Raw genomic sequence first — 20,911 nt, 5'->3', positions numbered from 1 at the left:
AATATTAAATGTGACATTTTCAAGAACTGGCTCACTTCGCATGTTCCACAGGTTGACTTCAAATACCACTGGAACGTTAGGAACAGCAACCGTTGGCTTTGTACCCCAGGCAAGATACATTGCAGGTTCCTTCGGAGAGAATAACAGGCGGTACGGCCGATACCAAGCGGCATTCTGACCGGGCATCAGCGCGCAGCAGCCTCCCGTGTGGTTATCGTTGCTCCCGTTGTCACCCCAGAACGATAGTGTACTTCGCTCAGCGTTGACATAGCCTTCTGCGGATCCGCCCAACGCATCCTCGTAGATGGACGGTGTGACAGGGAAGGTGTGTCCATCCCACGTGGCGTCTCGAGGGTCCTGCGGGGCGTAGAGATACTTTTGTTCTCTCGTCGGGCTGGTAAGAAGGTCACAGAGATGAACGCCCTTTTGGGGGATAAGATAGTCTGCGAATTTTCCCATCTCAATTATCAATACGAATTTGTCACCATGTACGTCGAATTTACCACAGGAATTAATGAAATTTTTATCGTTCTCTTTAAATCCATTCTTGATGTCCTCCGTCGTCAGTTTGTGGGAGCCGTCCAGAACACCAATGACGATTTCCTCCGCGTCGGCAGCACTGATAAAAAGAAGAGAAACCATCAAGGCCAACACGACAGCGTAGGCTTGTCGGGAAGCAGGAGACAGGACCGTTGGCATTTTCCAATGCCTGCCTTTGTCTTCTGCAGAAAACCCAATTCTCCTTCACGACGCAGTCGGTTTTCTCTTGTGTTTCACTAGTAAAAGCCACTGCTGGTGTTGTGTATGACCTTTTTCTTTTTTTTCTCACGTGCAACAGGAAATAACGGCTGTCGTTAGTTTCCTGATTTATCGGCCAATATGTTGCAGTTAACACTGGAGCCTTTTTTCTTTGGAAACCCGCCAAAGACCAAAGGGAAAAGAATGCATCACATATTTACAGACGCAACAAACAAGCACACACACACGCACACAAAGGGAGGGACACATAGCACCACCCAAGAAGGGACAGCGGGAAAAACCAAAAATAAACGAGAATAATCTTCCGGGCAGCTGGCCGGACCCTGAAGTTATATCTATGGAAACCAAACAAGTTAGGAAAAAAGGTTCTTTAGTTAATTGCTTCAATGTTTTATTCTCATTCAATATATAGAATTCTGTGGACCATTAGCATGGTCCTTTGTCCTCAGTTAGGATTTGAAATATTATTACTTACGAAGTGGCAGACTTTGGGGTCCTCCAACCACAAGACCGCGCCGCGTGGTGGGAATCAAAAGGGGGTTAGGGTGGGATGGCAAAATAAAATTAAAAATATTATCTGGCCTCTATCGGCTCCCGCCCCTACAAAGTCGCGTTCTTCCCAAAAAGATTCATACGGTAGAAAGTATCATAAAGAATGCATTCATTTATCAGGATATACACATACATTAATTAAGTTAGCCAGCTCTCCCGTGATCATTCTTTTCACAAGCTCCTAATAAAAAATGTATACTTGTGTGATTTAAGGCCATAAAAGGGTTGTGCAAAACACAGGGCCAAAAATGTGCCTGTGCTGCTGGCGCTGCGTCCATGAAGAGGACTGTGAGGGAAGCAAGAAACAAAAGAAGAAAAAAACATTAAAAAAATAAAACACATTATTGAAACAAGGGTGTATTTCTTTTTGTTTTTAGTTTTAACCAAAAATACGCAATTAAATTTTATAAATTTGTCCAATTACCGGATAAATGCCACTCGTGAAGTGAGAAGAATGCGGTGAGGAGTCATATTAAATACTCGCGGGGTGGCACGTCGGCGTTCGTGTTTCGGCCTGGTTTATAAAATATAAAGACCCCTCCGCCCCCCCTTTTGCTCAGAGAGCGGTTTCCCTTTTGTTCACACCAAACAGCGTCCACTCCTGCCCGGTGGGTGAGTTCGAGAGGAAACGGGCTCGTCTTGGCTGTCAGGGCTTGCGCTCGTCCCCTCCGTCGTCCTCGCGGTGTCGAGTGTGTCGCACACAACACTGGCCAGAACGAGGCATAACACCGGGAAAAAACGCACCGCAGCAGTAAACGGAGATAAACTCCAATGACCAGCCATTTGGACGTCGCTAAAGCCACAAGAGAAAAGAGATCCGCAAGCGCAAGCCGGACGGTCACAGGCAAGATGGGCCAAATTGTGTCACTCGTTGCCCGCCCAGAGTCGCCGCAGACAGTCAAAGAGGCAAACATGAGACCTCCCCCCTCCTCCTGGCTCCCTCTAAAAACACGTCTGCAATGAAGGCATTCACATGCATTTCATTTTACATTACACACTCCTGATTGTGCGGCAGGGTGGCCAAGTATAAAGTGTCCCTTTTCACTTTTAAATGATGACGGTTCTATCACCACGCAAAAATAAGATCAAAGATACTTTCCAACGAAGGCAAAATGGTTGCATTCAAGAAAGAAAAACAGTATGAAGCAATGCAAAAGCCCCCAACAAAGAGGGGGAAAGGGGGGACAGTCAGTAACAACAACAACAAATAATAATAATAAGAGATAAATAAGAAATAATTGCAACAATAAGAAGAGCAACAAAAGAAAAAAAATAATAATAAAGTAAAAAAGGAAATTGGCACATGTACTTTGACGCGACCATTCATAAATTATTTACCAATTTTTTCTTGTTGCTGCTCTTGATCGTGTTGTTTTCATGAAGTAAATCCTATCTGTAAATCACAGTCGCAGCGATATGGGTGGCTTTCTCAAAAGCAGATCACGGACTCCATAAAGCGTGAGTGATGTGCAACGCGCGGCGCTTAGCCGTTGCAGTGAAGTACTCTCTGCAAGGCTGTTGATGTCGCAAACGAGATCGAGGTCGTCAAGTACAAGATCCGTTAATGTGGGCAGTTTCTCAAGCCCTTGCAGACCCTCTGTGGTGAGTCGCTGGCAGCCACGAAGGTTCAAGTACCGTAGGTTCGGGCAGCCATTCGCAAGGCAGGAGACGGAGTCCACACCACAGAACGCCATGTTGAGGTGACAAAGACGAGAACAGTCCCCAATGTTGTTGATGCCGGGCGTACGCAGGCGTTCCATGGACGCAATGTGAAGCACCTCCAAGCATGGACATGACCCGAAAAAACCAATGTCACTAGCCTGGCAGTTTACCATGGAAAGTACGCGCAATGTGGGGATCTCCTCAATGCCATACAGTCCCTCGTTGGTAATATTTGCACAATTATCTATATACAATTCCTCAAGCGATATAGATGTCCTCAAAAAAGCAACGCTTATGATGGGAGTATACGATAAACGAAGAATTTTAAGGGTGGAAATACGGACAACACCCTCAACACCCTCCTGTTCCAAATGCTTGCAGCGACTCAGGTCAAGCTCCACTAAACTGCAAGATCCATAAATCGCCTCCACGTTGATGACGTTAGTGTCCTGCAGTGAAAGGTACTGCAACGTCGCACAGCGGTCGAGATTACGAATAGAGCCTCGTAAAACTCGTTTGCAGTTGTTGAGGCGAAGATGACGTAAAGATGGGCTTTCAGCCAACAGACTCGTTGAATCCACGCGTGTGAACTCAAGTTCAAGAAACTCCAAATGAGGCAGAGTCTCTAATCCCATAATAGAGGCCGTGCTGATTCCATTGCATCGAGTTAACAAGAGTACACGAAGTGTTTTACACTCTGACAAAAACTTAACTTCCCGTATCCCGCTTGAGTGGGCCAGAGAGACATGTTCCAAATGAGCTTTCTCCACTCCTTGTAATGCATTTCCGGAGTATATGCGGCATGCATGTAGTATCAGTTCTCTTAGCGATAAACACTTGCCAACAAAGGAGAGAGCATCCACAGTCACCCGCTCAAGGTGCAGTACCTCAAGTGTTGGAATTTGTTCGATCCCTTGCAAAGAAGAGGCGCTGAAGGCGGAATCAAGCGCTACATGTAATTCCCGCAATGATGTTGAGACATTCAGAGCCGAGAGTTGACGGATAGAAGTTCCCTCTATCCACAATACTTCCAGCTGTGGGAGTGACTCAAGACCATAAATACCACTTGTCTCTAGTCTGGGGTTGGAAAGAAGATACAACTCCTTCATCCGTGAGGGTTGATGTGCGAGAAACGGCAAGGATTCCATTGCCGAAGGACATATGTAGAGGACCTCAAGCGAACTCAGCTGTTCCAATCCTTCCATGTCTGTTTTATCGAGTAGGTGAGACACGTTAAATGAATTCTCAGTCGGTGTTATCAACTTACTGTTTTCATTGTAAACTGCAGCGCCGGGTGGTGGGACAAAAGAACTCTCCGTGTCTGAAGGACCTCTACCCTCTTTATAATTTTTCACATTCTCAGAAGACAAAATGTTTTGCTCTCCAGTTTGAAAATGAATTTTCTGAAGACGACCGAGTACCCTCATATCTGTCTTGATGCAATCCACTTCTTCAACATACGGCGCAAGCACGTCATCGTCGTCAAACCTCTTTCGGGATTGCCCCAACAACAATGCAGGGCGTGGCAACAAACAAAGCACACGGAGCGCGGGAATTCCAGCAAGCATACATTTGATCCACCACCACATTTCTCTGGGTGGTGGCATCCGCCCCTCGTCTAATGAAAGGTACAACTCCTGTAGCTGCGGCAATTCACCTACGAGGGATGTTGCCAGCCACGCCAAATGACGCTCAGTGATATGAAGAGCCAAGCCACGCGCTCTAGAGAAGACACGAACATTATCAGGCTGTGCAGAAAGAAGATGTGAACTCTCTGTAGTATCCCTTGCCATTTCGTCTACGGCCAACGGCATGCGGTTCCTTGTGTCACTCCACCAGTTCTTATCGTGCTGTGGCCGCGAAAGCCAGTACAAAAGATCTTCGGTTGGTGGTGGGGCATCATGGGATATAAACGCATGACAGGTAGAAGACATGTCCTCCACAACTAGCACGTTGTTGTTTGTTCCCTTTAAGTAGAGGACAGCCTCCGTGTCGTGACTATCAAGTATGCCCTTGTGCCACAATTGATCAAGCAGCATCGCACAGTGGTGGTCGTGGCCAGGCGCCATGCGGTGGAGATGTCGACGTGGCACGGCAACCCCTTCACGGAACACATTGCCGTCCCCGAGAATAAGTTTGGCGACGGTGTTGTCAAGCAGTTCGGGGTAGTTTGCCGTAATTATCTTCTCTACAAGGCCAATCCAGTTGAGTTGCTCCATTCGGCGTCGAAACCAGGGAGAGACGCAGGCAAGCGCATATGGTGCGGGTCGGCAACAGTACGCCAACACCGCATTGAAGTCAATGTTGTGTTGTAGTTTTTGTTGCTGCTGCCATGCCGCCGCTGAGGTTGAGACAAAATGCATCGGTGGCAAACAACAGAGGTAACAACGGTACTCCGCAAAACGTCCCTACTTGGCAGGTATGCCCAAGATGTGACAGAAGCAGGGAAATGCGGCAATGTTTGAGATCCTTCCCACCGGTTCTCTTATTATTATTATTATTATTATTATTATTATTATTATTATTACTTTTCCTTCTTCCTTTTCCTTCCCTATTCTCTTTCTCTCTCTTCCTCCTCAAGGAATCAAAGAATTTACTCTTGTGTGGTTGCCCACATAACTGCACGCTAAAGGGAAGGAAAAAAAAATATGCAAGAGCAATTTCACCTTCGCTCTTCCTCTCCCTCTCCCTCCTTTTGAATTCCTCTTTAAACAATACTTTTATCTATCTCTCCCTCTCTATGTGTATAACTTCTCAATGTCGCCCAGCAACAAACGCTACTCACAGATGAAAAAACACTCCTACCAGCACCACTTGTACCTCACAGCAGCGTGCGTCCAAGAAAAGAGATTTAAGAAAAGAAAAAAAAAAGAGCATTAAAAAAATGGGCAAAAAAAAAACAAAAAAAAAACAGCACACACACACGCACAAGAAAAAAAAAAAAGATTGAATCCCTCTAACGAGAAGAACGTTTTGTCGTGTGCAATCATCCCCCTCAACAGGAGACCCACCGGAGCAACCCGTCAAAGAAAAAAACAACGGTCATCATCATCATCATGGCAAAATATATCGTACGATTGACTCGGAGTGGCTGTCTTTCTTTGTTTCTTTTTTTCTTTTTTTTTTCCATGGCGGGGGGCCGGCAACCCAACACCTTTTGGTTCCTGGTGATGTTTTTGACACAAGTCGCTGCGGCCGCCCCATCATTTCACCACACCGCCACCGGCCTTTTTCCGTCGTTTCCCCTCGCCCACCTCACTTTTTTTTGTTTTTTTTTTTTGCTTTTGCTTTTTGCTTCTCTTCTTCACTCTACACAAAAGAACTCAGGCCGCACCACAAAGGGGGAAACGCACAGGGGAGAAAACTCAAAAAAGCAAAAAAAAAAAGATAAAAATCACCTCTTTCGCTCCGATTTTTTTTTTTTTTTTTTTTTTCAGCTCCTTCTCCTTCACTGCCAGTGGACAACTGTGCGTGTGCACCGTCACCGCAGAGAAAGCCAAAAACGCACACGGAAACGTTTAAAATGTAAAAAAAAAAAAAAAAAAAAAAATCAAACATGCACACAAACACATGCAGAAAGAGGGGAAAAAGAAAACAGAGAAAAAAAAAAGAGCGCGACAGTAAGTTCCCTACACACTATTGCATTGAAGTCTATCGTGTCAATTACACTCACCCGTGCGAGAACGCCGGCTCAACTTCCTCTCCTCAAAGTCTTTCTTTCAACTCAGATTTTCAATTATTGTTTTGCTTATTGTGGCCTATTTACACAACCACACACAAACACACACGCAGCGAAATTCCCTCCGTCAGTGAACAAGACCGTACATCGCCGCAATGTCACCCTCTTCCTCTTCCTCTTCCTCCTCTTCCTCCTCTTCCTCTTCCCCACCGGTCTCCTCATCGTCGTCGCTAACGGTGAAGAAGCGGTGACTCAGCCACTCCGGTATCAGCGATGAGTTCTGCTCCCCAAAAAACGTCACACTGCCGGGGCCAACCACCTCCAGCCAGACAGAGCCATCCACATCAAAGCGAAGGTCAACGTTACTGCAGATATCAGTCTGCCGCGGGAGGACCACATCAAAAAGACCCGCCAACTGAACCTGCTCAAGGGGATGGGCCGCAGCGGTGGTCGTCGATTGAAGCAAATGTGACTCGCCCTTCTTATTTTTACTGTTTATACTCTTGTTTTTATTACTTTCATCATTTCCATGAGTCGCCATCAAAGCCGTCGTTGTTTCATCATGTTGGCTCCATGGAAAACACGCCACGGTGTGGCTTTCCAGCTCCCCCGACGCGCAAAGCGTTCGAAGACGCGCAAAGGTTGCGGGACAAATAGAGGTGTCTGTCTTGCTTGGCGGCGTGGCCGAGGCAAGTTTGTCCTTATGCTGCATGTACGCCTCCAGTTCGTCGGAGCTGGGAGGAGTAAAGGTGATGTGTGTGATGCGGACGGAGCTCTGCAGCTGCTGTGCGGCGCATGTCTGGAAGCCGTAAGGCTCCGCCTCGGACACCATCACTCGGAACGACGTTGCCGTCACTTCCTCCCTCTCCTCCATCGTTGATAGTTTTAAAACTTCTTCTTTTCCTTCTTTTTCTTTTTTTTTTTGTCTTGTTTTTATTTTGTCCTTTTCGTGCCACTCGCAATTCTCGACGATGGGGGGTCGCGCGGCGCCTCACAAGAAGTAATGAACTTCGGAGAGGTGCGCCTCCGTGCGTGGGTGGCCCGTGGATATATGTGCTTTTGCTGCTGTTGTTTCTCACGTGTTACCCGGAAGATCCTTCGCCACCGCCCCGACGTGAAAAGACAAAACAGGTGACAATTCCCACAATTCCGCCCAAAGAGACAACTGAATGAAAGCGCAGGTCGCCGCAGTCACGAAATCAAACACTCACACACAGACAAGAAAAAAAAGAAGGAAAAAAAAAAACTACAATCTTGGAGGACTTTTGCTGGAAAAAAAAAAAGGCAAAAAAAAAAAAAAAGAGGTTCCGGGCTGAAACAGAAGAGGAAAAACAATAAAAAAGCCATGTCAAGTCGTATGGTTACACGCACACACACAGATACACACAGGCGGGCAACCAAACAACATGCAAATTTCACTGACGCAGCTTTATTCCGCGTCACAGGCTACTGTTGTTCTTGTTTCTGTTTCTTTTTTCTCCTGATTTATACACTTCGTCTCGCCGCGGCGGGGAAAGTTGTTGTGCGGTGGTTTGCGCTGCTCCGCCTCACGCACCTCATGAACCTCAGGAACCCAATGCCGCGTGGTACGCTCAATCAGATCACTAAGTGTTGTTTTGCTACTCTTACACCTGCGGCATGCCCCCAGCATCTCCACATACATGACACCGCCTTCCAGACTCACAAATCGAATGTCTCCGCCGTCAAGCTGGAGCTGTGGTCGAATGGTCGTTGAAATAAGTTCCTTAAGGATGAGAACCACTTCCGAATCGCCTTCCTGTGGCAGTGTGTCCGGGTGAGGGTGGGGGGCATCCGGATCCACATGGGGCCTCCCGCTGAACAGATGATCCGTGAGGAGCGCACTCACGTGCAGCTTCAGTTCACTCCAGTGGGTAGAAAGAAGGAGATCACGTAGTGTCGCTTCATCCACGTGCTCGCCAGTGCCTACCTCCTCCTCTGTTTCCTTCTCCGATAGTTTTTCCCGTTTTAGTTGACTCGCATCTTCCCTATGAAGCGATGATTCCCCGTTGCTGTTCGTGACGCCCTGTTCTCCGTGATCGTTTGATGATGATGATGATGTCGGTGGTGGTTGAACTCCGTCAGCATCCCCCTCCAGCATGGCGTCCACCACTCGCTGCTGCAGTGCCGCCGAACGTCGTGCCGCTTCCTTCGGTGTGTCCGTGCGGCTGCCCATTTTATGTGCGAAGTAACGCGCTGCCGCGTCCGCGTCGGCATCATCAACACGCCGCACCGTCACAAAGTGTGGCCCAATCGTCACCTCCTCAACCATCGGCAAACCGTGCAGAATCTTCTCTGCCAGCGGCGACTGGAAACAGTTGTCGAGATCAAAGCGTAACGTGCCGGCGTGACCTGCCGGTAGAAAAGCCACGTCGTTAACGAAAAACTTATAGCACGCCTCGTTTGGGGTCTCTTGAAAGCGTATTAAAAACGCACGTCGCGGCACCCAACACGCCACGTCCCATATGCCTGTTCCCTGCGGCACATTAAGCGGTCGCTGGAATATGTGGCGGGTGGAAATTTGTGCCCATCGGTGCAAAAGCATCCACACCATGCAAATATACGCACATACAAATACACAAACACAAACACACACGCCCCCCTTACAAGGGGTGCTGAAAGGTGAAAAAGCTGCCCAAAAAAAAAAAGGAAGCAAAGGACCATTGACGGATAAAAGAAAGACACATCGATACCTATTAACGCAGCGCTGTGCATGCACACACACGCAGAAGGAGAAAACGCCTTCTTCATTACCGTACCTCAGCGTCATATTAACTCATGGCTTAACAAAAAAAAAAATCTAAGAAAAAAAAAAAGGAAACATGGTTACACGAAAAGGTGCGACCGCTGCTTCTCCTCCTCGGCGATGGCCTCACTGATCATAAGGGGCACTTCTGTGTCCATCGCCTCATTCACCGTCATTTGAACTGCGTATTTTTGTTTCAATATCTTTTTCCATTTCTGAATGTTCTCCTGAACGCGCTGTCGGTGAGCTCGGACCTCCTCTTCCTGTTGCTTCTGCATTCGATTGTACATCTCCTGCTGCTGGTAAAACTCCGAGTTCTGTCCTCCCTGCATCGTTTCCAAAGCCTCCTTCTGCAGCATCAATTGGGCCTTCTTCGCTGTGATACTCTGCAACTCCTGCAACCGTGTCTGGGCGGCTTTTGGCAGAGACTTCAGTGGAAGGTCTCCTGCGGTGGGCGGCACGGTTGATGCAATCTCCGCCGCTTCATGTTCCCTCGCAACACGGTTATACAGAGCAACGCAGCCCGCACACTCAAGTTCTGTGAGCTTCGCACGTTCCATCCCACCACGCGCAACCACCTCGTGACAGAGCATCGGATTTTTTACACCGCAGCGAGAGCATCGAAGTGTCACGCGCTCCTCGCAGAGCTGCGGTGACTCTCCGCAGCTTATCCTCTGGAAGTGGTGCACAAGCGTCTGTACAGGACCCACATCTGAAATGCCCGAAACAACACGTTGTCCACACGAAAGCTCCTGTAGTCCGACAAACTCACAGGGTAAACAGAGCTCCCCACAACGCCGTACGCACATGTGACCGCAAGGAAGAACCCGCATACAAGGAAATGGGCAGTTGCTATGCGACGGATCCTCGTCATCCTCCATGGCAAGAGCCCCACTCTCTCTACCAGAGACATGACAAATGCGGAGACATGCATGGGATGGATTTGTGCAATTCTCGTACGGCGCCAAACACAACGAGCGACATGTTTTTTCACCCATCACACGTACTTGGCAACCACCGTAATCGGAGTAGGCGATCAGTGCCAGTTGACGAAAGTTTTCATGATCCGGGCATCGTAGGGCCAAAGCCGCCCCTTTTGCCTCCGGAGGAAGCCAAAACTGTCGTTTTTCACGCATCTGAAGCACAAACCGCTCTAAGCGATGCAGTGGCTCAATAAAAGAAAACACTTCTCTGCTCCCCACCAAAATTACCCCACGACGGACATACGACACCGTCCTCCACAGCCACCACTCCAATTGTTCTACAAACGAGCGTTCTGCCCCCAGGCGTTCCCACGCCTGATGCCGCCCCAAAGATGAAAAACGACGCAATCGACGCGCAATTCCCGATAAGCACAGCACCGCCACATCACACTCCTCATCACGCTCGACAAATGCCTCTGAGTCGAACGGAATTGTACAAACGGGCCCCATGATCTCTGTTGCGTCCACATCAGACCCTGACATCATGCCTTCAAGAATCACGGCTTTGTCCTTCACAAAGCCGCAATATACCGTCACTGTCATAGAAGCTTCAATCTCCCGGAGACGGTTGCGCACAAATGCAGCCGCAACACCATCACACGCCACAGCGGCTGACAGCGCCACAGCATGCGTCCAAAACTCCACACTGCACGGTGACGAAAACCCTGCAAGTGCTGCATGTTTGCGCATTGTTTGGTCGTCACCATTATCGTTGCCAACACCACCACCATCAGCACCTTCAACAACAACAAAATTATTGGCGCCCTCCTTAATGCCTGCCACGCCAAGTGGAAGCGCTGTGGAGAAGGCCACGGAAGCGTTCCGGCACAATTGCGCCGCTTTATGAATGTCTGGATTAGTGGAACGGAAAGATTCGGATAGTACCACAGTGGAAAGAAGCGGTGTGCCTTGTAATTCCCTTTGCAGCGCCCGGAGAATGACGACGGGGAGGCGTTGTTCATGTTGAAAAGAAGATTCTGCTTGGTGCGAAACAATCGCCGAAGTCACAGATGACAATGTGAGATAAAGTGAGTCGCAAATCTGATCATAGTCATCAACCACAAGATAATGGGGTTGCCATTTACGCAAGAAAGAAATCTCCCGCAGCAATGTTCCTCCCGTCGCAGTCACAACCGTGGCCTTGGAAGTTTGCGAAGTCGCCGCCACAGCTTGTATCAGGTCTAAAAAGAGCAAAAATATATGCCGCCCTTCGTCCATAATTTCTTGCTGCAAAAATGAAAGAAGATCCCTCTGTTTCTCCCAAAACACGGCACGCCACCCTGCGGCTTCAGCTTGAGAATATTCACATAAACTACGTGATGCATTCGGTAAAGTGACCGCATGAAACGCACTACCTGCAGGCCCCATACTTTTCCATACAGTCTTTTGAGGGGTATAATCAAAATCAGTGCTCCTCACCAATGTTGACGCGTCCCATAAATCTTCAGAGAGATAGGCCTCCCATGTTTTACCTTTACGCAGTGCTTCCGTGAATGTGTCCATTCGTTCCTTTTTAGACATAATCCATGGCAAAAATTCAATAAACAGCTTCCACTCTCCCTCTTCAGGCACAACAATTTCCTCCAATGAAAGAGCGATGGTATCAAGAAGATCGCCAAGGCGTTTCAGCCTTTTTAAACGTGCATTCAAAACGGCCGCAAGGGGCGCATTTAGCGATCGTTGGTGACTTTGCTTCATTAAAGTCTCAATGGAGCAAAAGTGCTGTGCAATATTCTCTTCTTGAAGCACTCTTGCAGAATGGAAAGGAATTGTCTGCTTGAATGCTCTTGGTCGAAGCAACATCGGCGTATGGCAATGCCTCAGCTTCTCACTCAGATGTACATGTTCTTGAATATGCCCCAGGGCCGCGTTGGTGACCTCCTCTGGGAGGTCCCGAGCAGATGACCCGTCGGATGCCTTGAAAAGATCTTCCATTTCTTCCGCCGCAGCCAACTCTCCAAGGCGCGTATAAAGGGTTTGTGCGCTGTGCTTGATCGTGGCGTGCCAAAGGGGCTGGTGGTGTTTACGCAATGCCTCTTGCATTCGGCCTCGTGAAAGGCTGCTGGCATGCATAAGCGTCGTTTTCCCACATCCGACAGCCCCCACAAGTGTGCGCAATCCGGGCCCTGCCGTCGTCAACGTGTGGAGGCACTCGACCTGTGAAGCAGTAAGAAGGGTAGCCGCCGCAATCTCGGAGAGGCAGCGCTGCAGCATTTCGTTCTCCCCCGTCAAGGAGCTAGTTTGCGTAAACATATCCCCTGCAACACCGCTGCTGTCGCTTCCCCACCATAGAACGCCCCCCTTATTTGCCAAATCACCTTTGCCCTGACCACCCTTGGCACGTCCCACGGCAGTCAAACTATTCAGTTCTTCTTGCCGCATTTGGGCACGCAGCTTCTGAAGGTGTAGAATATAGAGAAAGTATGAAACGGCCGACGTGCCCATAGGCAGAAAACGCGGCGTTTTGCTGCCCAAATGATCAACAGGAAGAGCATCATCATCATCATCATCATCGCCACTCTCCTTCTCTACGTGACAGGAATCAAAAAAAAGCCACGCCTCCGGAATTCCCTGATGTTCACTAGATGATGCAGCACTTGCCGCCACAAGTGACGGCAATATGTCTCGATCGCGGAGAACGTAGGCGATGGAGATAATTGCCGACTCCTTCTCCGTTTTATTCACAACACCGCACAAAACGACAGGAAAAACAAATGTCTTGCCATTCAGCATCACCAAAATAAAGCCAAAACAAGAGTGTGTCTCCAGAAGATAACGACTAGAGACACTCATTTCACTTGTCACACGCAAAGTAACAAATAAAGGCAATCCGAACAGGGCATGAAGTCGAACTTCTTCCAACGAATACTCTGAAAGTTCAAACCGAAGAGATGACTGAGACACTTGCGTGACATGCAACGGCTTCATCATGCTCCCTTGATCTCCGTCGCCTGCCCTCGTTTTGTCGACGGATTCCATGTAACTGGATACGGCGCACGCCACTGGACCGTACAACTCTGCATAAGCCGCCAGCATTGCACACTCCACAAAGCGTAACGTCTCTTGTCGAAGGTACGGTGTATACGTCTGGTTCATTGCCATCATCATTTCCCTCAGAGATGACAATTTCAAACCGTGAAGGTCCTTTATATCCTTTAGAGTCGGTGGACGATGAACCTTGTCAACGAGACTCACCGTCTCTGCTAATCGTTCTTTATGCCGCATCCATTGTGCTGCTCGGCGAAAGACACCAATACGGGCCATTTCCTCCACCAGTTTCATGACCGCCTGTATGCCCGGTTGTGGCGCCCTCTTCTCATGTGTCAACCATAACGCAGAGATGCGGTGAAGAACCGTGAGGAATCCACGCTCGGCATGTTCCCTCGCCTCTCTCTGAACTTTTCCCTCTTCCTCCACAACTTCCCGGCAAACGTAGCGCAAAGCAAACTTCATTGCTTCTAGCATAGCTTGCTGCGCACTTGCCCAAGTCGATTCCGAGACATTCCCGGCAAGCTGCGGCAAAACTGAAGAAAGACCTTCCACAAATAGTGGAGACCCCAGGAATTGGTAGACCACTCCCTCCACTGTGCTGGAAAGCGTAATGATGGCCTCCGCATTGCCCAAAATGGCCACATAGAGACGAAGCATGGAGAAAACAAGTTTTTTCACTTGTTGGATCTTGCGCAACTCCACACCATCCAAGTTCTTCAGTTGCTGAATAAAAACAGGCAACTGCAGCGACCGCAACCATGCATCCGCGACGGTGACAGATGCCCCGACGTCTCCCCAAAAAGAATCCATAATGCACGTCAGTTGAGCGAGGCCAGGAGGGACAGAAAGAAGCTGGTGCATCCAATTCGCCATCGTCACAGCGTTCCAAGAGACGGCATGAGACCAGTCAGCTTCATCCGTTAATGCAGAGGAATCCAATGCGACAAATTCCACCATCGCTGGCACAAAAGTATTTCCATTCCCTTCCTGAGCATCTGATGTAAATCGCTGAAAAAGCACCAAGTCTCCTATGCACACACGTTTTCCATCCGCGGTAGAGATATTCACAGGTTTAATGGCATCTGAGGTAAACAGGAGTGTCTTGCCATCGTTTGCCAAAAGCTGAATAACACCCATTTCCACAGGGCCGTCCGGTCTGACTCCATCGGCTCGCAAAGTCAAAAAGCGACATGTCTTTTCGCGAAATGATGGGGAATTAAGCAGTGCATCTGTGTCTTTCCAAGGAACGGTGGGTCCCACACTCTGTTTGTCGTATTCTGCCGCCGCGGAGCGCGACATACCATGAGTAATTTCTATTATCGCCGCATGCGAAGACGACGACGCTGAAAATTGGGGCGTCCTCAAGTTGTCGTTTTCGCCGCCCTCGTCACGAGAACGCTTTGCGCCAAAAGAGACGAAAGATGCCGGCATTTCAGTGCCACCTGCTGCACCAAGTCGCAAGCGTTCTAATGGCACACCACCCTTTTCCTTTTCCTTTCGGCTCCTTTCGTTCGGTCCCCAGCAAAAATAGAGAGAGAAACGGCAGTGAAAAAAATAACGAGGAGAAAACAATCGAGACCAGAAATTCATAATGACTGCATGCGAGAGATGAGACGTCCCTTTGAGTCTGTTTTACTCCCCGCCCCTTCCAACAGCCCTCAAAATTAATGAAGCCACGGTGGTTGGGGTACGGCTGCAGGAAAATACATACAGAGAGAGGAATAAAAAAAACAACAACAACAAAAAAAAAACAGAAAAATGGGGAGTAGGAAAAAAGCAGCCATCTGTTTTCAGTCGCTATGAGAATCGACATCCCACTCATCAAGATCCTCAAGGTTAAAGCTCTCCTTGAAAGCTTTTACACCACATACCTCCTCAATATACAGAGGATCGTTTACGCAGCGTAACACAAAGGATTGCCGTTCTCTTCGGTACGCTCCCACCACAGAGTCAGAACACGCCGTACACGATTCATAGCGGTAGCCGTAAAGCGTATAAATGTAGTGTGTTAAAACGCTCCCTCGAATCTGATGTGGAATTTTTCCAAGAACGCACACTGCTCCATTTGTGTCGGTAGGATTTGTAGCTTTGGAGTCCCCAGGTTGCTGCAAGTGTACTTCTTGCATTTCCGTTTCCGTATACGGAGGGCACGCAAATCCTAGGGGGTGGTTGTACAACTGCGCTAACAACTCCACTGCCGTCGCTGAGGCAATTGCAGAAAGCCCAGGACGCGTGACGGTACACTGCTGATCAAGCGAGCGTGCAGTCATGCTGTCCCGTGGAGCCACAACGTCGCTGCAAAAGTAACACCCCAACCGGGAACCTCCACTGCCCTCTTTTGGTTCAAGGCCATGACGCATGACAACATAGGTGTCAAACCCCAACGCTGCGTTAATGAGGGGTTTATTATGTGTAGTAGCCATCAGCGTTGGTAACCACCGAGACTCTCGGCTATCCGTCAAAAGAAAAACAACGTCGTGTTCTTGAATAAGTGTATCAAGTCGTTCAACCTCAGCAATGACCTCTGGTTCACGCTGCTTGTCTATGCGATGTCCCGGCATATGTATTGTCAACGGCACGCCATGCGCCTCCACGGTGGGAAGGATGCGCTTGAGAGCCTTGGCAGCGGCAACGGCCTTATTGCGCTCCTCCAGTCGAGGGTTAATGACGTCAGACATCTCAAAAAGTGTTTGTCGCACAGGATTAGAGAAGGAGACGTTGCCACGATCCACAAGTGTTATTTTGGTGACACCCCACATCAAAAGATGACGCGCCACATTGCAGCCAAGAGTTCCACTCCCAAGAACTAGAGCCCTACAGGAGGCCAATCCATCAAGAGAGAGTTCGGGCAACATGCGCCACTTCATCAAGCTAAGATTTAGTCGAGCGCTGGACTCTGCCAAACGTTCTGGATCCATCATGGCACCAAGATCAATGCAACTCACAGGGGAATCGGCACTTTTCCGCTCGGTCCATCCAACAGCTCTTGCAAAGGCGTTTTGTTTCCCTTCAGTTCCTTCTGTCATCACGTCTTCAAATGTATAGCTCAGTGGGTCGCAAGTGCATTCAAATACAACACTCCTTTCTACTTCGTTGTGGCGGATACAGTACAATGCAAATGCCGTTATAGACGGTCGGGCGAGACGAAGTGCGCCAATCACGTTGCGTGCCGGCCATCCGGGGAAATCCTCCATAGTAGAGACGTCTGCCATGACAACAAGAAACGACAGCTCCTTCATTTTATTGATGGTAGAGAATGTAAAAGGATAAAAAATCACCTCTTCATTTTCCCCATGGCCTGACGCCTGGCAAGTGACAATAAAGGGATTTGGACCACGCTCTGGGTGACGCCGCAGTTGGTCCAGCAAATGTGCATGTATTCGGTCCACAGCTTTGCGGCTAGAAAAATACGAGACACCGTGATCCGTTGCAAGGGCGGCGTAACCACCATTCACACGATGCTTGACGTCAACAGGCGATCCAAGATCCAAAACAGGAAACGCCATCATGTAGTGGAATCGATGACTTTTCAGATCAGCGTAAGTGAAAAGAGCGGCGAGAGCAAAATTGATGCCTTCCCAGACCTTATCGACTAGGATTTCAGCCGCCTTCCTATCCTCGTTGACATCGATGGTTTTACTTCCCTTGCCAGAAAAAAGTGGAATGAGCAACTTTTCTTTCAACACACGCCAAATTGCCTCCCGTCGTGGCAGCTTACAGAGCTGCTCAAGGGTATTAAAGTTTTGCAGTTCCCCACTCAAAAGCACAGGAATCGGAAAAGGCGCATTCGTGTCAGTAGCAGCAGCAACACCCACCAGTGGATTCTGCGGCAGTCCCGCGACAATCGCATCGGTGTCGTTCCCCAGACTTTCTCGCCTCGCAGAGACGATATTCGCAGGAGTGGCGGTGTACGCAGAATTTACCGTCCCAAAGAGCGTCAAAGGCACCACCGGCTCCTGCAGACGCCATTCGTGAAGTTTCCGCCGCTCAAGCTCGTACCAAAAGCTGACTTCAATGTGCGGAGAGTATTCCTTAAATTTGAGTCGACTCCCCGCTGGTGTAGTGGCCGTCGATGTCATCGCGCCAAAAGGAATTGGTATTCACGACAGCTACACAGAGAGAGAGAGAGAGGGAAAATGGTGAAGTGAAGAGGTCTCGCTCTTGCAGTCCCCTTGTAATTACCCGTTTCTTTTCTTTTCCCTACCCCCTTCCGCCTAATAAACTGTAATTTGCCGATGCCTCGATTTCTCTGGCAAGCTGTGACCCCATCCACGTTGCAGGAGGGTGGGAAAAGACAAAAAAAAAAAAGGAGAGAGAGGGCAATAAAATGGTGTCTGGTAAGTGTATCGGCCATTCAGAGCAACACACACGCACACGCATAAATAACGCCTCTTATTCATCGATGTCAAATCTTTCTCTCCAAAAAAAAAAAGCAAACTAAAAGAAAAAGTGCTCTTTTATTCTGCTTGTGTGTGTGTGTGTGTGTTTACCCCTTCACGCAAAGAATTTGTTTAAGCGCACACACAACCTCCACAAGGTCTCCCTGAGCCCGCATTACATCATCAATCTTTTTGTATGCCAGCGGGGTCTCGTCAAGCACGTCAGTATCCTTGCGACACTCCACATCAGCCGTAGCCGCCTCGTGATCCTCAAGTGTAAATCGCCGTTTCGTCTCTCCACGACTGTATAGCCTGCCGGCACCATGTGAACAGGAAGAGTAACTGAGCGGACTGCCCTTCCCACGCACAATATAGCTTTTCGTGCCCATGCTGCCTGGAATCACTGCCATTTCTCCGCCGCGTGCGGATGTGGCCCCTTTTCTTGTCAGCCAAACAGAATTCTGCGGGCTCAACTCCACACGTTCAATGTAATTGTGATGGCAGTTTATGGCTGTCGCATCAACACCAAAGGGCTGCGGCAGATAACTTCGCATGGCCTGCAATACATTCTGCAGCATGATTTCTCGGTTCCATTTGGCGTACCGCTGAGCCCAGTCAACAGCTTTCACGTATTGGTCAAAATGAGGGGAGCCTTCTCGCAGGTACGCAAGCTCAGCACTGGGCAATTGAGTGATATGATTGCCCATGTCCTTCTTGGCCAGCTCAATAAAGACGGTGCCAATGCGGTTCCCCACTCCCCTAGATCCGGAGTGTAGCATCACCCACACATGCGGGCGTTGGGCATCATTCTTAATATCATCATCAATGCAAATTTCAATAAAATGATTTCCACCTCCCAGTGTCCCGAGGTGGGAAATATGATTGCTAGCTTCAATCGACTTCTGCATCGCGCATATTTCCTCAAACCCCTTCCGGAGGTGTAAATTCCAAATATCAACAACATTTTTTGGTAACTCGCCCCGCCAACTTCCAGCATCCAGGCCGCTCCTGCCGTTGTGTGTACGTCCGTGAGGAACGGCAATTTCAATGGCCAACCGTAACCCCACAAGCGATCCCGGAAGGTCCTCCGGGGTAAGAGTGGTCTTCACCGCGATCATGCCACAGCCGATGTCTACCCCAACACTCGCCGGAATCAGCGCGCGCGTTGTCGGGATCACAGTTCCTACGGTGGCGCCATGGCCCGTGTGTACATCCGGCATGACGGCAATGGGGTGCCGAATGATTTCACCCATACGTGAGAGTTGAATTAACTGCTCATGCGCTGAGCGCTCCACCTCGACGCCTTTGATCCACGCGCGCACCTCGACGTTACTTCCCTCACCACGAAGAACATCGTACGGCAGCAAGCCTTGGCCAGAAGCATCCGCGCACCCACATCTTTGCTTCACAGTGGCAGCCGCAACAATAAAAAGCCGCTCACGCGCAAGACGGCGCATGATTTGCGCGTGTGTGTGTGTGTGTGCGTTAAGCAAACCACAAGCACAATAAGTCTCTTACGGAGCCTACGCACCTAAATATATATATATATATATTCATCAGAAATCCGTCGCCACACATGAAAACGCCAAAAAAAGAAAAGCAAAGATATTCAGCAAAGATAAAAGTAAAAAAAAAAAAAAAAAAGCAGGGAGGATGAAGATGACTCGTTGAGGCTTTGACTCTACACTCGCACATGATGCAGACCCATCATTGACAATAAGCATGCAAATTAGAACTGTACATGCACATGTCGTTACCCGACCAAAGCGAGTTGCTGACTTAGATTACAAGTGATCGTCACAATAAATAAATAAATAAATAAAATAACTAAAAGAAAATAAGATCATATAATACTCGGGAATTACAAGCAGCATCACCAGCACCAAAAATCACTATTCCCACAGCGTACTTTCAATTTTAATCCTCTTCCATCAGGTATAGGGGAACAAGCACTAGCACTCCAACGCAAAATTAACCTCCGCCGGCCTCTCACCTTTCTTCCGGAGTGAAGCCAGATGATCATCCAACAGCTCTTTCCGCTTGATCAAATACGCCCTGCGGGTGCATTCAGGACAGCCTGGTTTGCCCCCTAGAAGATGTCGGTTAGGGCAGCACCGCGTACAGAATTGTCCACCGCACCAGTTACAGTTTGTACTTGGCGTAAAGTAATAAAAGTACGGCTCCCCACAGTTGGCGCAAAACCGATCATCCTGCGGCCGGTTTTCCTCCGACGCAGGCGTGTACTCAATCGGCTCCACCTTCTCCTTTACATCTTCGGGCACCTCTTCATGTGTAGCGTTGAAACTCAATAACTGCCCCATCCCTCAATTTGGCTTATTCTCTTCCCTACTTCTCTTCACGATTAGCAAACACACACACAAAAAATAATAATAATAATAATAATAATAATAATAATAATAATAAACAAAACAAAAACAAGGACAGCACATACGCACATACCATTCCTCTCATGTAAACACAGACATTTATATATATATATATATACATGTGAACATGAAGGAAACACAATGCAGCCAAGTCACCGCCAATGAAACCAGTTCACACGGCAATGCCGAGCGACGTTTATGTCGCACTCCGTCGTGCCCGCCGCGATCATTCTACCGCCGCCCCCTCACTTTCGCTCACGTTCAAAAAAATACTAGCCTTTCCCCCCTCTCGTCAAACAGTACACTGAATGCAAACAAATGGCGATGCGGAGAACGGCGCAGCGTCAATTGGTTCTTACAGTCCGCTATGCCCCTAAGCTCCCAGTACTAAAGGCATCCCACCGCTGTCAAACACATTCAATCCCCCATTTTTTTATCCCCCTCTCTCTCTCTCTCCCTTCTTTTTCTTCCCCTCCTTGCAAAGCGAAGGCCCGCTGCTGCGCCTCGGCGCCTTTTCATCCATTCAAAAAAAAAAAAGAATTCATCACTAAAACACTGAAAAAAAGAAAAAAAAGCCCAAAACAAAACAAAACAAAAAAATGAAAAATTGTAAATGGTACCGCGAAGAGTAAAAAAAAAAAAGAAAAATCAAATAAAAAAAAATCAAATTTTTTCTTCTTTTTTGCTTCTTTTTTTTCCTTCTTACACTTTGGCGTTCAGATAAGAGCAAACCAAAATAAAATCGTGTTTTGTTG

General features: G+C 48.4%; 8 protein-coding genes across 8 annotated transcripts, besides 24 other annotated features; all 8 read right to left on the bottom strand.

Annotated features, from left to right (window-relative positions):
* Window positions 1-699, bottom strand: Tc00.1047053509641.79 (hypothetical protein, conserved; the record flags this gene model as incomplete). Its single annotated transcript, XM_805068.1, has 1 exon — window positions 1-699. A coding segment is annotated over one exon (699 nt), but the record flags the coding sequence as incomplete, so codon positions are not given.
* Window positions 1-20,911: a sequence feature (heterozygous, non-Esmeraldo-like haplotype).
* Window positions 1,055-1,494: a mobile genetic element.
* Window positions 1,315-1,336: a sequence feature (AT_rich).
* Window positions 2,502-2,593: a microsatellite.
* On the bottom strand, window positions 2,712-5,336 carry Tc00.1047053509641.70 (hypothetical protein, conserved; the record flags this gene model as incomplete). Its single annotated transcript, XM_805067.1, has 1 exon — window positions 2,712-5,336. The coding sequence occupies one exon, from the start codon at window positions 5,334-5,336 to the stop codon at window positions 2,712-2,714; it is 2,625 nt and encodes an 874-aa protein (XP_810160.1).
* Window positions 5,459-5,500: a microsatellite.
* Window positions 5,813-5,919: a sequence feature (T-rich).
* Window positions 6,068-6,099: a microsatellite.
* Window positions 6,233-6,278: a sequence feature (A-rich).
* Window positions 6,386-6,407: a microsatellite.
* Window positions 6,501-6,523: a microsatellite.
* On the bottom strand, window positions 6,780-7,526 carry Tc00.1047053509641.60 (hypothetical protein, conserved; the record flags this gene model as incomplete). Its single annotated transcript, XM_805066.1, has 1 exon — window positions 6,780-7,526. The coding sequence occupies one exon, from the start codon at window positions 7,524-7,526 to the stop codon at window positions 6,780-6,782; it is 747 nt and encodes a 248-aa protein (XP_810159.1).
* Window positions 6,815-6,881: a sequence feature (GA-rich).
* Window positions 7,545-7,592: a sequence feature (A-rich).
* Window positions 7,925-7,953: a microsatellite.
* On the bottom strand, window positions 8,082-9,440 carry Tc00.1047053509641.50 (hypothetical protein, conserved; the record flags this gene model as incomplete). Its single annotated transcript, XM_805065.1, has 1 exon — window positions 8,082-9,440. The coding sequence occupies one exon, from the start codon at window positions 9,438-9,440 to the stop codon at window positions 8,082-8,084; it is 1,359 nt and encodes a 452-aa protein (XP_810158.1).
* Window positions 9,217-9,268: a microsatellite.
* Tc00.1047053509641.40 (hypothetical protein, conserved) lies at window positions 9,497-14,980 on the bottom strand (the record flags this gene model as incomplete). Its single annotated transcript, XM_805064.1, has 1 exon — window positions 9,497-14,980. One exon carries the CDS (start codon window positions 14,978-14,980, stop codon window positions 9,497-9,499), a length of 5,484 nt encoding a protein of 1,827 aa, XP_810157.1.
* Window positions 12,892-12,913: a microsatellite.
* Window positions 15,091-15,147: a sequence feature (T-rich).
* On the bottom strand, window positions 15,181-17,469 carry Tc00.1047053509641.30 (ubiquitin activating E1 enzyme, putative; the record flags this gene model as incomplete). Its single annotated transcript, XM_805063.1, has 1 exon — window positions 15,181-17,469. One exon carries the CDS (start codon window positions 17,467-17,469, stop codon window positions 15,181-15,183), a length of 2,289 nt encoding a protein of 762 aa, XP_810156.1.
* Tc00.1047053509641.20 (hypothetical protein, conserved) lies at window positions 17,877-19,226 on the bottom strand (the record flags this gene model as incomplete). Its single annotated transcript, XM_805062.1, has 1 exon — window positions 17,877-19,226. One exon carries the CDS (start codon window positions 19,224-19,226, stop codon window positions 17,877-17,879), a length of 1,350 nt encoding a protein of 449 aa, XP_810155.1.
* Window positions 19,302-19,323: a sequence feature (AT_rich).
* Window positions 19,357-19,414: a sequence feature (T-rich).
* Window positions 19,571-19,592: a microsatellite.
* Window positions 19,722-20,090, bottom strand: Tc00.1047053509641.10 (hypothetical protein, conserved; the record flags this gene model as incomplete). Its single annotated transcript, XM_805061.1, has 1 exon — window positions 19,722-20,090. One exon carries the CDS (start codon window positions 20,088-20,090, stop codon window positions 19,722-19,724), a length of 369 nt encoding a protein of 122 aa, XP_810154.1.
* Window positions 20,153-20,193: a microsatellite.
* Window positions 20,254-20,274: a sequence feature (AT_rich).
* Window positions 20,593-20,634: a repeat region.
* Window positions 20,734-20,753: a microsatellite.
* Window positions 20,787-20,819: a microsatellite.

This window comes from Trypanosoma cruzi, genomic scaffold (assembly GCF_000209065.1).
Source record: "Trypanosoma cruzi strain CL Brener 1047053516321 genomic scaffold, whole genome shotgun sequence".
Classification (NCBI taxonomy): Eukaryota; Euglenozoa; class Kinetoplastea; order Trypanosomatida; family Trypanosomatidae; genus Trypanosoma; species Trypanosoma cruzi.
The sequence above is the reverse complement of the archived record's forward strand: the minus strand, read 5'-3'. Positions and strand labels throughout refer to the sequence as shown.